The 13,919-nt window shown below is 46.9% G+C and overlaps 1 protein-coding gene across 9 annotated transcripts in view; it reads right to left on the minus strand.

Moving 5' to 3' along the window:
- Positions 1-13,919, minus strand: part of ATP9A (ATPase phospholipid transporting 9A (putative)) — a 127,663-nt gene that overhangs the window by 28,011 nt on the left and 85,733 nt on the right. For all 9 annotated transcript variants that reach the window (XM_070589472.1, XM_070589471.1, XM_070589470.1 and 6 more), the window contains exon 15: positions 6,384-6,545. In XM_070589472.1, the coding sequence (XP_070445573.1) occupies positions 6,384-6,545 (162 nt within the window). The remainder of the gene's footprint in view (positions 1-6,383; positions 6,546-13,919) is intronic.

The raw sequence follows: 13,919 nt of genomic DNA on the forward strand, positions 1-13,919 counted from the left end.
ACTTCCAGGCCACGGATGCTCTTGCCATCAGATACGGTTTAGAAGCCACAAGTCGGGCCAGGTGTGGACCCGTGGGAAAAGCAGCAGCTGCATGGCAGAAAAAGTTCCCCTCCTGCTCGAAAGTCCTTAGAGCCTGAAATTACCTACTGGCATCAGGGACATAAAAATCTCTTAAAATGTGTTGATTTCAAAGCATGTTCATGCTGCGTGGAACTGGATCATCAGAACAGCAGCTCACAGAGCTGTTTCTACCTCCCCCCGGGGAGGCAGCCTCTACAATGCCTCCCAGCCATCCCACCTCCTGGTACTCACACCCTTCCGTGGGCCACTCCCAGTGAGTTGGGGCTGCCACCCAGTGACTGGCTTCTAATAACAGAGTAAGGCAGATTGATAAGGGTCAGTTCTGAGATCAGGGGACAGGGGACTGTGCCTTCCACCTCGCTCACACTCTCGCTTGCTCACTTTGATGAAGCCAGCTGACACGGGAGCTGTCCCATGGAGAGGCCCCTGCGGCAATGAGTGAGGGTGGCCTCTGGCCAACAGCGAGTAAAGAACTAAGGCTCCCAGTCCAACAACCCGCAAGGAACTGAATCCTGCCAACAACACTGATTTTATCTGGAAGTGGATCCTGCCCGAGTGGCACCCTGGCTGATAGCAGCGCCCCAGCTAAGCCCTGGACCGCGCAGCCTGCGAGAGACCCTGAGCCAAAGGACCCAGCTAAGCTGCACCCAGACTCCTGGCCCACAGAAACCAAGAGATGATATCTGTTGTCTGAAGCCACTAAGTGTGGGATAATCTATTACGCAGCAACACAGAAATCATACCCTACGTCAACGGCACTACGGGTGCTCTATGAGCTTTCTGACACCGCCTCATCACACCCAGACTGCCAGGTCCTAGTGGTACAGAGCATGGACCTGGGGGCCTCACAGCTCCACTACTTTCCAGCTCTGTGAACTTGGGGAAGTTTCTTAGCCTCTCCACACCTCAGTTTTCTCCTCTGTCAAATGCCAATCATAATCGTACCTACCTCATCGGGTTATGGTGGGAATTAAACGAGTTAGTTTACACAAATCATTTAGAACAGAGACTGGTACATAATAAGCACCATTTAAATGTTACCTATTCATTATCGTTACATTGTTCCTACTGCCGCTGATTAATACTGTTACCAATTACTAACGCTGCTTTTACTAATTTACTATAATAGAGTCTACAACTTTGATCTCTAAGGCATGAAACACTTGAGGGTGAAGGGGATTCTTACTTGTTTAAAAAAAAATTCAGAAAAGATGAAAGTTATTCCAAAGATTCTCATGATCTGAGTCAGTTCTCTCCATCAACTCAAATAGTGTGAAGAACCTTTAAAAATACCAGGGAACCACAAAAACAAACACACAGAGCCATGGAACAAAATTAAAAGCCAAGAAATAAAACCACACATCTACGGACAGCTAATCTTCAACAAAGGAGCTGAGAGAATACGATGGAGAAAGGAAAATCTCTTCAGTAAACGGTGTTGGGAAAACTGGACAGCCACATGCAAAAGAATGAAAGAAGACCATTCTCTTTCTTCATGCACAAAAATTAACTCAAAATGGATCAAAGACTTGAAGGTAAGACGTGAAACCATAAAACTGCTACAAGAAAATATAGGCAGTACAACCTTTGACATCAGTCTTAGAAGGACCTTTTCGAATACCATGTCTACTGGGACAAGGGAAACAAAAGAAAAAATAAACAAATTGGACTTCATCAGACTAAAGAGCTTCTGTAAGGCAAAGGAAACCAGGAACAAAATGAAAAGACAACTCACCAAGTGGGAGAAAATATTTGCAAATTATATATCTGACAAGGGTTGTTAATCTCCAAAATATATAAAGAACTCATACAACTCAAAACAAAAAAACCAAACAACCCCATCAAAAAATAGGCAGGGGGGACCAGCCCCGTGGCCGAGTGGTTAAGTTTACGCACTCTGCTTAGGCGGCCCAGGGTTTCACCGGTTTGGATCCTGGGCACAGACATGGTACCGCTCATCCAGCCATGCTGAGGTGGCGTCCCACATGCCACAACCAGAGGCACTCACAACTAGAATATACAACTATGTACTGGGGGGCTTTGGGGAGAAGAAGGAAAAAAAAGAAGAAAAAGGCAACTGGCAACAGTTGTTAGCTCAGGTGGCAATCTTTAAAAAAAAAAAATGGGCAGAGGATCTGAACAGACATTTTTCCAAAGAAGATATACAGATGGCCGACAGCCACATGAAAAGATGTTCCACATCACTAATCATCAGGGAAATGCAAATCAAAACTACACTAAGATATCACCTTACACCTATTAGAATGGCTATAATCACCAAGACAAAAAATAACAAATGTTGGAGAGGATACGGAGAAAAGGGACCCTCATACACTGCTGGCGGGAATGCAAACTGGTGCAGCCACTATGGAAGACAGTATGGAGATTTCTCAAAAAATTAAAAATAGAAATATCATATGACCCAGTTATCCCACTACTGTGTATTTACCCAAACAACTTGAAATCAACAATTCAAAGAGACCCATGTACCCCTATGTTCACTGCAGCACTATTCACAACAGCCAAGACATGGAAGCAACCCAAGTGCCCATCAACTGATGATTGGATAAAGAAGATGTGGTATATATACACAATGGACTACTACTCAGCCATAAAAAAGACAAAATTGTCCCCTTTGCAACAACATGGATGGACCTTGAGGGTATTTTGTTAAACGAGATAAGGCAGAGAAAGACAAACACCATATGATTTCACTCACATGTGGGAGATAAACTAACACATGGACAAAGAGAACAGATTAGCAGTTACCAGAAGGGAAGGGAGTCAGGGGGTGGGGATAAGGGGTAAAGGGCACATTTATATGGTGACTGACAAATAATAATGTACAACTGAAATTCATAATGTTATAAACTATTATGACCTCAATAAGATAAAATAAAATTTAAAAATACCAGGGAACCATCCCAACACCAAACTAGGTCTGGGATGGAACCAAGGAATCTGCATTTGTAAAGCTCCCTCGGTAATGCTGACCATCAGCCAGCTCTGAGAACTACCGAACAAAGTGGGGTGTGAACACCAGGGTCTCCCGACTTCCCAGAATGGAAAGGGGGATCTCTGAGGAAAAGAGCAAACAGACAAAGATGTTAATTCAGACTCTTCAGATTGGCAAAATGTAAAAAGTCTGATGCTATCAATGGTGAGGACACGGAAGAACAGGGGGACCAAGATTAGCACAGCACTTGGGAGAACGAGTTGACGGTATCTGGGAGACTTAAAGAGGTATATATCCTCCAACCCCACGGCTCTCCCTCTCGGTTCACGCCATGGAGAAAGACTGACAGATGCGCAATGGAGGCTGGAGCAGACGAGGCTACGCACAGCAGTGCTGTTTCTAATGGGAAAAACGTGGCAACTATCTAAATGTCTCTCAACAGGGAAGTGCACTAAGCCAAAGGAAGGGAAGTGTATCCGCACAAGGAGATACAGTCATGCCCCGCTTAACGACAGGGATAGGTTTCGAGGAATGTGTCGTTAGGCAATTTTGTCATTGTGTGAACGTCACAGAGGGCACTTACACCAACGTAGATGGTACAGCCTCTAGACACCTAGGCTCTATGGCACTAATCTTATGGGACCACCATCGCGTACGTGGTCCATCGCTGACTCAAACGTCATTATGCGGCACGTGACTGCACTATGAATCAGCTAAGATTAATGACGTAGGATTAAGTCTATAAATGGAAGTAAAGTTTTTTTAATTTTGAAGAAAAAACAGGAAGTGGAATAATGATACATACACAACAATGCCATTTATACAGAGAATAGAAACATGAAAAACACCATACATATTATTTGTACCCAAACATGTCTGACAAGACTATTTTAAAACTCTTAAGGACGATGAATTTGGAGTAAGAGTGGAGAATCTAGGAAAGGTACATGGGGCTTAGATTGAATCTACAATGTTTTATTTCTTTAAAAAAATCTTTTGAACTACAATACATGCAAAAAATATGGCTGAACCTCACAAACACAAATTTGAGCAAATGAACCCAGATACAAAATGGTTATCTACTGTACAATTTCCTTTTTACAAAGTTCAAAGAGAGACAAAACTAGTCAATAGCAGAAAGCAGGACAGAGGTTAGTTACACCCTTGGTTGGGGGGGTGGGGGAGGCAGTAAATGACCAGAAAAGCGCTCGAGGGAGCTACTAATATGATGGTGGGCGGGATTCTGTTCCTCGCTCTGGATGCTGGTCACATGAGTGTGTTAACTTTGTAAACACTTGAGCTGTGAACTTAGGATGTTTGCATTTTTCTCGGTGTACGTTGTATTTCAATAAAAGTTTCAAAAATATAAAGAGAAAATCTGAAATATATATGGTAAAATGATGCTGCTGAGTGGCCACTACATTTTCTTTCAGTAACTTCTGTGACTGTACAAAGGAAAAACCATTAAAAATATTTAATTACAACAAACGTGCCAAGACCATTCAATGGGGGAAATAACAGTCTGTTCAACAAATGGTGCTGGGACAACTGTATATCAACACGCAAAAGAATGAAGCTGAACCCTCATCTCACACCATACACAAAAATTAACTCAAAATGCATCAGTGACCTAAACTACGAAACTCTTGAAAAAAAAATACAGGGGTAAATTTTCATGGCTTTAGATTTAGCAATAGACTCTTAGATATGACGTCAAAGTCCAGAGCAACAAAAGAAAAAATAGATAAATTGGACTTCATCAAAATTAGTAACTTCCGTGCATCAAAGGAATTTTATCAAGAAAGTGAAAAGACAACCTATAGCATGAGAAAATATTTGCATATCATATCTCTGATAAGGGCCTACATAAAAGACAAACAACTCAATTAAAAAGTGGCCAAAGGACTTACAACTCAACAACAAAAAGACAACTCAACTGAAAAGTGGGCAAAGGACTCGAAGAGACATTTCTCCACGGAATATATACAAGTGGCCAATAAGCATATGAAAAGATGCTCAACATCATTAGTCATTAGGGAAATGCAAATCAAAACCACAACGAAATACCACTTCACAACCACTAGAATAGCTATAATCAAAAAAACGGAGGGGCCGGCCCAGTGACACAGCAGTTAAGTTCGCACGTTCTGCTTTGGCGGCCTAGGGTTCACCGATTCAGATTCCAGGTGCAGACATGGCGCGGCTTGGCAAGCTGTGCTGTGGCAGGCGTCCCACATATAAAGTAGAGGAAGATGGGCATGGATATTAGCTTAGGGCCAGTCTTCCTCAGCAAAAAGAGGAGGATTGGCAGCAGATGTTAGCTCAGGGCTAATCTTCCTCAAAAAAACACAAAAAACTGAAAATAACAAGTATTGGTGAGGATATGGAGAAACTAAATTCTTCACACATTGCTGGTGGGAATGTAAAATGGTGCATAATTGTAGAAAACAATTTGTAGGTTCTTCATAAAATCGAAAGAATTACCCAGCAGTTGAGTAATTGACCCAGCAATTCCACTCCTAGGTAAATGCCCAAAAGAATTGAAAACAGGTATTCAAATCCTTCTACACGAATGTCATAGCAGCATTATTCACAATAGCCAAAAGGCAGAAACAACCAAAGTGTGCATTGATGGATGGACAGATAAGCAACGTGGAAATCCATTCAGCCATAAGAGGAGGTGCAGGACTGACAGGTGCTACAGTGTAGATGAACACTGAAAACCTTACGCTAAGTGGAAAAAGCCTGACACAAAAGGTTACATATTGTGTGATTCCATTTCTATGAAATATCCAGAACGGGTAAATCCACGGAGACAGAAAGCAGACTGGCGGCTGCCGGGGCCTAGGGGAAAGGAGGTACCGGGAGTGACCGCTTAACGGGTACGAGGTTTCCTTTCAGGATGATGAAAATTTTTTGAAACTTGACAGTAGTGATGTGATCGCACCACACTGTGAATGTACTAAATGCCACTGGATTTCATACATTTGAAATGGTTAATTTACGCTAAGTGATTTCACCTCAATAAAAAATATATATTTAACCAAAAGAGTATACAATGAGAAACGTATTATTGCCAAGAAATGTCCAATCTACATTCATTAGATCTTTCACTCTAGGTCTGGATTAACCGGAAGCTGATCAGCTACCCGACGTCTGTGCAATGGATGAAGTCTCTTTCTTTCTGCTTCGGGAATTATCTTCCCTTGTTAGTTTGGATGACACACATCACAACAGAGGGTCAGAAAGGGGTGAGAAAGAATGTCGAGCCACAGGGACACACACAGTACACGGGGGGGGGGGGGGGGGGCGGGTACCATTTGAAGTAAAAACTAAGACAACTCACCCTCACGATGATGCCCATGCGCTTGCTTTCGTACGTGAAAGGGAAGAGTTGCAAGATGGTGAAGTTCAGGATCTGGTCGCCAGGGGTCCTCAGCTGCATGGAAGACTGGTCTCGGCCCACCAGGGTTAGGCCCACACTTTCGGTCCACTGCACCAGGGCCACCTAAATGTAACACAGGGTCGAAGGTCAGACATTCAGTCAAGGCTCCCAGGTCAAGCAAATGAACACAAAGGTGGAAGGGGGCACAGTGACAGGCGGAGCGCAAGCAGTCACTGCGTCCCTGAGGAAGGCTGTGCTGTCCAGTGATGGACCAGTGACAGCATCCGCTCCCCCTGGGCTGCAGGGCGCCTGCACTCACAGCTGCCCCCATAAGCTGCAACGCACCTTCTCTTCCAGGCCCAAAGGCAGGGTGTGCGTCAGAGCCGAGGCAGAGAGAACTGCATAGGATCGAGAGTGATCAGCACAACCAGAGACCACTTCCAGAAGAATTCGCACCAAGAGGAGAAACAGACATGGGGAAAGAAGGAGCAGGACGCTGGGGCAGTGGTCCACCTCCAGGCTCTCCTTTAAGCCTCACGAATACTTAACCGGGTGGGATCTACAGCGGTTTTCAATCAGGCAATTCTGCCTCCCAAGGGGCATCTGGCAATGTCTGCGGACATTTTCGGTTAACACAGTGGGGGGAGGGGTTGCATGCTACTGTGTGTGGACGCCAAGGATGCTGCTAAACACAACAGAAAATTATCTCATCCCAGACATTGGTACTGCGGAGGGTGAGAACACTGTCTACACAGACGAGGAAATCCAGGCTCGGAGAAGCTAATTCAGTTGCTCCCAGCCCACAGTCCTGCCCACCCCAGCACTGCACTCCCAGAGGCAGGGACCAGTGGGACCCTTCTCTTAGCCTCAGTGAGGCCTGCCTCACCTCAGGGCAAAAGCTTGGGGGTCACAAACTCCAAGACAGGGGCCAGACCCATCAGGCCAGTGAGTGAAGAAGGCCGGGTGGGGCCTGTGGCAAGGGGGAGCCAGAGTCCCATCTAAGGGGGCAGCACCACCACGACGCACTGGCCAAGTAGCTGCCCCATGGGAAGGTGGCCCAGGATGGCCAGAGCTTCCAGTTTCTCAAGAAACAACAGCAACCTGGACTTGTCCCTGAGATCTCTAACTTTTACACGTAAGCAATTAATTCGCGTGTCTTAAAAGCCCGTGAAGAAAATAAAACGTGTCTGCACGTCAATCTGGCCTGGGGTCTCCAGGAAAAGAAGGAAATAGGAGGGCAAAAGGAAAGAAGAGGTGGAGACACGAGAGAGACTGGGGAGGGGTCGGAGATCACCGATCCTCCCCCACTTGCCCTTCCCCCACTGCCTGGGCCGGCGGGCAGGAGGAAGGACGAGGAACCCACAGTGTGGCTACAGGCCAAACGACAGGGGCATCCTGCTCCCTCATGGGACGGCCCATTGAGGCAGGAGTTACCAGCTCCACCTGAAGGATGGAGAACCTGAGACTCAGGCAAGGTGAGCTGCCCTCGGCCGGCAGCAGTGACGGGCTGCGACGGGCTCTGCAGGCCTACCACCCCCGTAAGGGGCCCAAGGGAAAGTGCCAATCCCGGACCTCTGCATGCCTCTTCTCGAATCACCGGGGCCCACGTCAGGGTGCATGCACATGAGCGCATCCTCTGTGGGTGCCTGGCCGCAGTCCGACATCCCCCTGACACACTGTCACCGTTAGAAAGTCAATGGGAGGTGTGGTGGGCTGGACAATGGCCCCGAAGATGCCCACGTCTCAACCCCCAGAACCTGTGAATATTACCTTATCTGGAAAAAGGGACTGTGCAGATGTGATTAAGATTGAGGACCCTGAAACGGGGAGATTATCCTGGATTATGCAGGTGGGTCCAATGTAATCACACAAATCGTCCAAAAGGGCAACTTTCCTGCCTGCGGCCCCAGAGAAGAGTGAGGGGAGGAGGGTCAGAGAGATGAGAGGTGGCTGGCTTGGAAGATGGAGGAGGGGACCATAAACCAAGGAATGCGTGCAGCCTCTGGGAGCTGGAAAGGCAACGAAGCCATTCTTCCCTGGGCCTCCAGGAGGAAGCAGCCCTGCCGACACCTGATTACAGCTCAGGGAGACCCAGTTCGGGCTCCGACCACAGAACCGGAACAGGACCAATCTGTGTTATTTTAAAACATCAGCACCAAAGAGAAACAAGCACAGGAGGCTTCGAGTTTTAATGCCAAACAAGATGCCCCTTCCTTCCGATCCAAGTGCAAGGGCACGGTGTCTGAAAACGACAAAAGAAAAGGTGCCCCCTCCTCCTTTCTTCTTATAAAAATTAATCTCTAGGGAAAGAAAAGGAGGCAGTTTTAGGAGAGAGTAGACTTGAGGAGTGAGGGAAGGTGACAGAGAAAGGGGTATCCAGGAGGCAGCATCTCCCCGCCATGTGTTCTCATCTTCAAGCCCGGGAGTGAGCACGCGGGCACTCACGCCATGACTCTGCAGTGTCTGCAGGTCTGAGCTACTTCATAAGGATGTTCTGTCACTGAGGGGGTCGGAAGGTACAGGACGGAGTCTCGGGCAGCACAGCTTGCCTCAAGCATTCTGCTTTAGGGTTCTTCCTAAGTTTCCATTCCTTCGACTAAGAGACACTCAGCAAGAGCAGCCGGCCACTCGCGGTTGTTTCTGGAACCCCTGGGCTTTATCTCAGCTGTAGTGCTGCACCCTGGAGGGGTGGGGCTCAAACTGGAGCTCACAACTGGGTCCAGCCCAGCTCTAACACCCGCCCAAGCCCTTCCCCGGGTCTCTGAAAATACGGGGCATGAAGCAGATTATCTCTCGTTGCCGTCCCACCTCTGAACATCCTGTTTAGACATCCTTGGCGGCCTATCCTCAGATATCTAACTAGGTTTCTACTGCTGAAATTAGCTGAATTTACATTAGCAAGAAGCCATTCTCCAAGAATGGGAAACTCTACCCTCTTTTAACAATGTCCTAACAAGTCAACCGGGATTACCGTGAATTAGCTTTCAAATCTGACCAACGGAAGGAGCCGTCACACGGACCTCCACCTCCACAGAAACACCGAATCGAACAAGGATTTTTTATTTATTTTTTATTTTTTTGCTATTAGCCTGCATAAGTCTTTGGAAACCCATTCGTTTATTTGTTTAATTCAGTGATTCTGACTTGCAGTATGGCCTGTCTTATCTGCTAACGATCTTCTTTCAAAGTTTAAAATGAACAAATCAGTAAAAATTGGTATATACAAAATCATCCTACCTGTATATATAAAAATGCTTTGGTAAACGCATTAAAATGTATATAGGGTGACACGCGTGAAAAGAAATCTACCTTTTACTTTTATCTCTCTATACTACTAAAATATTTTAGGATGTACATACATTTTTTATTTTTAATTTTAATTCAGTAAATAAATATCCCAACACAATACAAGATATTATAAATACCTAGGTAGACAAAGCCCCAAAATGCTGACTAAATTTACATCCTTCTTTACATACCAATTTAGCAACAAAGAAAAAGAAAAATTCTTCTATGGATGCTTTCAAACATGATTGTTGTTGAAAGGATTTTTTCATTCTGGTTTTTAAGCAGCTGCTACTTCACCCCTTAAAAGCCTGTTGAAGTGTTGAGAAAAGTCTGTAATATTGAGCTTCAAGGAGATATGCTAACTCCCCCCAAAGCCCGCTCCTAACTTCAGTCGAGAACGATTCTGGACTGCAGAAGCGCAAGTGGCTTTCAGGGCTGTGGAGGCGGTTCTGCCCTCAGCCAGCCCAGCCCCCGACGCCACGGACCCCACAGGACCGTGTCAGAGGAAAAGTCGACCTATAAATTGACACGATCAACGACGACAAATGTTCCTGATGAGGAATGAATTACAACTTCGGGCAAACATCTTTGAACCGCGCTTTCTTCTACAGCAGACCTCTCGATGGAGTCAAGGAACCTCCCAGACCATGCTGCCCCCGCCCCTCAGGGCCACGTCCTAATCACAACAGCCTCGTCTCCTTGGGGGCTGATTCCAACAGGACAGGAGCCCTGTGGGGGCTTTCACTCACACCTGCCACTCTTTTGCTCCAACTTTAACATAAGTCAGCGTTCATTTAAAGCTACTTTCTAACAGGACATATAAAATGCCCCCAGGTCCTACTGAGAAGAGACTGGTTTAGAATTGGGGCACACTAACCCTTCTTGATGGCAGCAGGGACAAACATTACAGGGGTAAGGTGAGCGAAATGTATTCCTTTCCAAAACAAGATGATGCAAAATGAGGCCACTTCTTATTCTGGGGGGGGGGGGGGGGGGGGCCAGGCTTCCGTGCACAAGAATCATTTGATGTCGCCAAATTACAAAGGATTTCGGGGTCCTGAGTCTCGCTGTCCTTAACAGCCAGAGTGGGGTCTCAGGAGGCCTTGGGTCAGAATATCCAGGGGTCAGAGCAGCAGCAGAAAAAGAAAACTCATTAAGGTGAATGAATGAACAAATAAATTAGATGCAAACTCGACCAAATGCTGGAAACCAAGAAAGGGGCAGAGAGGGGCCCCGGCTCAGGAGTCTGCTGCGTGTTCCGCGCGGGATCAGGAAACCAAAGGACAGAGGCTACTGCTTCCCCTCCTAAAATGCCATCCGAAGAATTCCTGCCAGAGCTGTCTGTGAAAGGGCTTTTTCATCATTTGTGGATCAGCAATAAACCGCCTGTGACAAGTTGTAATAACTTTCCCTTTGTACCTGTGAATGTGTGCTTGGGAAGCACGCCAGAGCAGGCTAAAGAGCCTTGAGTTCTTGTCCAAAGCAGGATGCATCCTAATCATAAGCGCGTGCATGAATCCGGTGCCTGATTAAGGGGTTCTCTGGCGGCGTGCAGTAAGGTAAGCACCCAGGCTTACAAAGGGCAGCCAGTCTGCCCGGGTCCAGCCTTTCGAGACCACACATCGACCCCCAGACCTGACATATCCTTTACTTCATTAGGAAATATATTCAACAACGTGCCACAGCGGGGTTCCAGGTTGGAATGCCAACAGGGGTTGGGCAAGCAGCAGACAGGAACAGGGCAGGCCGCATAGGTGCCAGGGGTAAACTGAGGCAGCAGCCACCCAGCTCAGCTAACCGCTGCCAGGTAGAAATAGGGCCCATTATTTCAGGATCTGAATTTTCTCAAGAGAAGCTGATTTTATATAACATTAAGTGATTTTTAAATGTTGCTGCAGATTTTTTTTTTAACATAGCATGGAGCAAACAAAACACAGCCCACTATGTTTAAGAATCAGTGGACGAGATGCTGTAGTAAAAGGGCACTCTCTGGTCCAAATTTCCTTGATCCTGTAGTTGAAATTCAGCTTCCATCACTTAACTCCAATAAAAATTACTATTTGAGAAGAAAGAAGGGCATCATCTCCCTAAAAACTTAGCCATTTAGAAATGACCATTCACTTAGGTCCATTCTAGGCTAACATTAACATGACACGGGACAGCACACTTGCACCTGTGGCCCACGGATGAGCTGATACCAAGGGAGGCTCACCTGTCAGTTTTCTACAGCATCCCTGAAACACTCTGCTCCTGTCTTACACAGCTCCCCCCGCCAACCTTCTGAGCAACCAAACCCTATTTCAAGACTCTAGCCTGGTGGTTAATAAATAACACTGATGGAGGACGTTTTCCTTAAGTTCCCGACCTCTGTTCTCTGACCTCACCCTCGGGTCTGAGGGCATGGCAGTGTGACGGTAAAGCCCCACCAGCCTCCTAAATCTTTCTGACTCAACACTCTGAGCCCGTTTGTGCACACGTCTGAATGCTGTCATTGTCCAAGGGCCTGGAGCTGAGGCCTGGGGCTATGAGAAGGCATTTCGGGGACAAGCACACACCTGAGACACGAGTGCACTCATGGAAGACAAAAACCTCAGGGCCACAGAAGGACTGAGACTGCAGGTCCCCCTCAAAGCCACGTGCTCACCTGTCCCCACTAGCGTTTATCCTCACTCTCTGCAACAGGGCTAAGAAAACGCAAAATGACATGTGCCTTTTACAGACACCCTCAGAGATGTGCAGAGACTGAATACACGACCTTAGTGATGACGGCCAAAAGTGGGAGACCACCTAAACAATATGCTTGGGAGACAGAAGAAATACACCACAAATCTTATCACAGACGGTTACTGGAAAGGGATAATACAATATATTACTAAGTGATCAAATCAGGATGGATGTGGAATGACAGTAAATTTTAAATTATATGTACAGAAGAGAGAGAGGAAGAAACCTCAAAATGTCTTTAGGTGTTTTCCTCTAATTTTTAAATTTTTCTGTGAAAAGCTCATGCTACTCTGATAACGAGAGGAAAAACTAAAAATAAAATCTGCTTCTAGATTAGCTGTATCTTCATTGTATTTTCACATCACTCCTGTCTATAACTCCCGGCACCTGGACGTTGCAGATGGATGCAGAAGGCTCTCCGTCTATCCACTCTGCCGTCAGGACGAGAGTCCCACTCGCACAGCTCTTTGCCCAGCTCTCAGAGCCCCTTGGAGGGGCTGTTTCAGGGCTACCGTGGCGTAGCGGAGGCACACACTCTCTGGTTTTCCTTTCTACGGGCAGGATCCTGGAGGGAGGGACGGTGAAGGCAAGACACTCCAAAGAAAGGCTTCTGGGGTCTGGGCGAAGAAGGTTTATCATCACCAAACTTGACGAGAAAAGAGGGAAGGGACAGAAAAACGTCCCACTGAACAGAGACACTGAACACTTTCTCACAACAGGCCACTCAAGGGGACGGGAGCAGGAAAGAAGAATCAGACACTCTGGAACCTCACCCAGTATCAGCCCTGAGTTCCCCCAACGCAGGAGCTTAACTCTCCGTGGCACGTCGTGAGTTGACAAAGCACTTTCAAGCCATCATCCCACGGGGAGGGAGGTGGCACTGCAGGGTTCCGAGTCCAGCCTCTGATGTGGGCTGCCTGGTTTTAATCTTGCCAGCCATGTGACCTTGCAAACGTTCCTTAGCCAATCTACACCCATCTGCAAAACAGGCACAATCATAGTGACCCTGGGTCATAAAGGATGCCCACTGCACGCTACCTGGCACAGAGCACACATTCAACAGGTGGCCGTTTCCTCCTGCTGTTGGAACCACTGCTGTCCTGCCTGCCATGCTCTCTTCTCTAAGGCCTGGGAGCCCAGGGGGCCTAGGGCTATCGGCCCCTCTTTACCCATGAGGCTAACGCAGCTTAAAAGCATGCAGCTCATCGAGTCAGACCCTGGAAGTCAAACGTGGCCAGCAACTGCCCCGGGGGCTGAAGAGGAGCGACATGATGCCCTCGTCTCTCAAGAAAGTTAGTGGAAAGGAGGGCGTTGAAATGCAGACGTCCATTTAATGCCACCAAGAGACTACAGGGACACACAGCTCCCCAGCACTTCAATAAAACTCAGCCCCTGCTGACGTCACAGCACATCGATGCTGCACACACTGACACGCTTTAAAGATGAGTTATGGAAGGCAAGGCGCAAGCCTGTATCTATAATTTA

The sequence above is a fragment of the Equus przewalskii genome, chromosome 21 (assembly GCF_037783145.1).
Source record: "Equus przewalskii isolate Varuska chromosome 21, EquPr2, whole genome shotgun sequence".
Classification (NCBI taxonomy): Eukaryota; Metazoa; Chordata; class Mammalia; order Perissodactyla; family Equidae; genus Equus; species Equus przewalskii.